This window comes from Lactuca sativa, chromosome 8 (assembly GCF_002870075.4).
Source record: "Lactuca sativa cultivar Salinas chromosome 8, Lsat_Salinas_v11, whole genome shotgun sequence".
NCBI lineage: Eukaryota > Viridiplantae > Streptophyta > Magnoliopsida > Asterales > Asteraceae > Lactuca > Lactuca sativa.
Genome location: NC_056630.2, coordinates 24,126,888 through 24,130,189, shown reverse-complemented (window position 1 = coordinate 24,130,189; position 3,302 = coordinate 24,126,888). Strand labels below are relative to the sequence as shown.

General features: G+C 32.5%; 1 protein-coding gene across 1 annotated transcript; it reads right to left on the bottom strand.

The window, feature by feature from the left end:
• Positions 1 to 606: 606 nt before the first annotated feature.
• On the bottom strand, positions 607 to 1,542 carry LOC111888950 (uncharacterized mitochondrial protein AtMg00810-like). The gene has a single exon (XM_023885082.1). The coding sequence runs from the start codon at positions 1,540 to 1,542 to the stop codon at positions 607 to 609; it is 936 nt and encodes a 311-aa protein (XP_023740850.1).
• Positions 1,543 to 3,302: the final 1,760 nt, after the last annotated feature.

Sequence of the window (3,302 nt, the reverse complement as noted above, 5' to 3'; positions counted from 1 at the left end):
AAAGTCAAAATAATTGAGAACTTTGAATTTATAAGAAAATAAGAAAAATAATGAATTATTATAATTAAAATGTTTTTTTTATCTTTTAAATTTAAATAAATAAACAAAAGAAACTAATAAACTTTAATTTGAAATTTTTAAAATTAAAATGTAACTTCATTAATCAAATTGATATCCATTTATTACTACATTTATTGCAATTATTACATTTAAATATTTTTTTGAATTTAATAAAATTGAAAAACTCATAAAATGACATATGAAAAAAAATTAATTCAAAATAACCACAAAATGACATTTGACAAATTGAATGAGAGTGTGACATGTGGAAAAAAAACATTCATTTATGAGAGTAGATCCTGTTATATGTTTTTTTAGCGACGTTAACATAACAGTTAAGTTGATAATGTTTTTAATAGAATTGGCGGGTAAATTTTCGAAAACAATCTGTTGGTTTGCATAAGATAAAAGAACTTGATTATTCCAAAAATTGAATTCATTCAATCAATTGGGGTGTTTAAATGCAACGTTAAGAAAAAATATGGAAAAGATAACAACTAAATAAATATTAAAAATCGAAGATAAAAACAAAATCTTTTACTCCCTTCAAATTGGAGCATATAAATTGCATGTGCCCAACTTGACCAGTAAATCCTTTAGTCTGATAGCTCCCAAGACATTTGTAAAAACATCTGCCAATTGTTCTTTTGCGTTTATGAAAACTGGCCGTATCTCTTGAGTCTCAACTCGTTCCTCGACAAAGAAACAATCCATTTCTACATGCTTAATTTGTTCACGGAAAACTGGATTGTTAGCAATGTATCTAGTTGCCTGATTGTCACAAAAGAGTGAAATGGCTTTAGTGGGTGCCACTTTCAAGATTTTAAGTAACCAACGAAGCCACAAAACTTTACTAACTGCATGTGCCATTGCTCTGTACATTGCCTCAGTAAAAGAACGGGAAACTACTGTCTGCTTTTTTGTTTTACAATAAATTTGCGCTCCTCCCAAAAGTATCAAGTATCTAGTTCGTGACCTTCTTGTGAAAGCACACCCTAACCAATCAGAATCACAATAAGCAACAAGTTTAGTTCCTCCATCTTTGGGCAAAAGAATACCCTGACCAAGGGTTTCCTTAAGATAGCGCAAGAGACACATGGCCACATCCATGTGTTTTTGTCTTAGATTGGAAACAAACTGATTTAACAAATTTACAACATATGGAATATCGGGTCTTGTAGCATGCAGATACAATAAGCGACCAACTAGCCTTTGAAACTGACTTGCTTCAATATTTGGACTATCTGCACACTGATCCAATTGAAGGTTTTGCTTTATCGGAAAAGAACTCGGCTTATATCCCATCATTCCATTATCTTTTAATATGTCAAGAGTACACTTTCTCTGACTAAGAATCATTCCACTCGATGTATTAGCCACTTCAATTCCCAAAAAATACTTTAACGAACCTAAATATTTGATACTAAATTTCTTATCAAGATAGGTCTTTGTTTCTTGTATTTTTGTCGTGTCGTTTCCCATAATTATCACATCATCCACGTAGAGTAGGGCAGCAACAAACACACTACCTTTTTAATAAACGAATAAAGACGCATCTGCATGCATTTTTTTGAAGCCTAACCTTGATAACACAAGAGTGAATTTTTGATACCAGTTGCGTGAAACCTAGCGAAGACCATATATAGTTTTTTTTTAATCTACATATCCTTGTATCTCATTTTTTACCAAAACCCACTAGAATCTTCATATAAAATTCTTCTTGAAGGTCTCCATGTAAAAATATGTTGTTGACATCAAGCTGTTAAAAAACACAACCATTCTTCGTGGCTATCACTTGCAAAGTTCTGACCGTGACAAGCTTGGCGACTAGCATGAAGGTATCATGAAAATCTACTCCTTCCTTTTGTGTGTATCATTTCGCTACTAGTCAAGCTTTGTACCTTTTAACTTTTCCATCAGGCTTTTATTTTATTTTATACACCCATTTTGGAATCAATGACGTGTTTACCTTCAGGTAGATCTTCAAGTACCCATGTCTTATTTTCTTCTAAAGCCTTTATTTTATTCTTCATTTCTTCTTTCCATCGCTCACATTCTGCATTCTGTTTAAAACACTTAGGCTCATCGCTTGCACGGATGGCTGCTAGAAAGGATTTGTGTTTATTAGAAAAAATTTCATATGAAATATGATTAGTAATAGAATGTACCATGAAGGAGCTTTGATTATTGTCACACCCCAAAACCATGAACAATGGAAACGTTCTGGGGCGGAGGACGTCATGTATAGTATCACAACAATGAAAAGTAGTAAACAAGCAACAACATCATCCAGTGTATTAATAATATAATTTTAATACAAGTGTGTTCTGGAAAATTATAATAAACACTAAAGTATAAATCAAAATGAAAGATGAGTCTTGAATGAGCACCATCTTCTCTGAACCTTGCAGCGATACCTGTCTATGGTTGACCTGAGGGTACAAGTTATTTTGAAAGAGAGTATCAGCTTTAAAGCTGGTGAGATCATAAGTATTAATGTGTCTTTAATTTGTAAAACTTGTAATGAAAGACTTGAACTTGTTTTGAAAGAAAGTTCGTATAAGTATGAAAATGTTTGTAGAACAACTGTAAATGTTTGAAAAACCCTAGAAATCCCTATGATTCCTACTAGTATAAAAGGGAGTCTTCTACCAACACCTAACTGTTCTGAATGTAGCCTTTTACCAAGACCTAACTGCTCTGAATGTAGTCTTCTACCAAGACCTAACTGCTCTGAATGTAGCCTTCTACCAAGACCCGACTGCTCTAAATGTAGCCTTCTACCAAGACCCGATTGTGCTACTATTATTATTATTATTATTATAAGAAATTGTATCCTTTGGTACTAGGATACTCAAATATAATTCACCTCATCGGTTATGTGAATGAGTCAGAAAATAAAGGTAATAATATAAATAACCTAAGTATTACCCTTTTGTACTAGGATAACTAACAGTGTTAATTGAAGACATCTGTAGATGTACATTTACCTTTGTTGCTAACAACTTGGTATAGGAATAGTTAGTCCCTCAAAGTATACCTGTAATGGTATCAACCGTTGACATCCGTGGATGTGCTTTTACCTCTGTAGCTAACAGAGATTCTAGGAATGGTTAATCCCGCAACGTATCCTTTGGTACTAGGATATTAAATCCAATCATCTTGTCAATTATGTGATTGTATCACAAAGTAAAGATAAGAATGAGGATTATATAACAGAATCTATACATATAAATGTAATA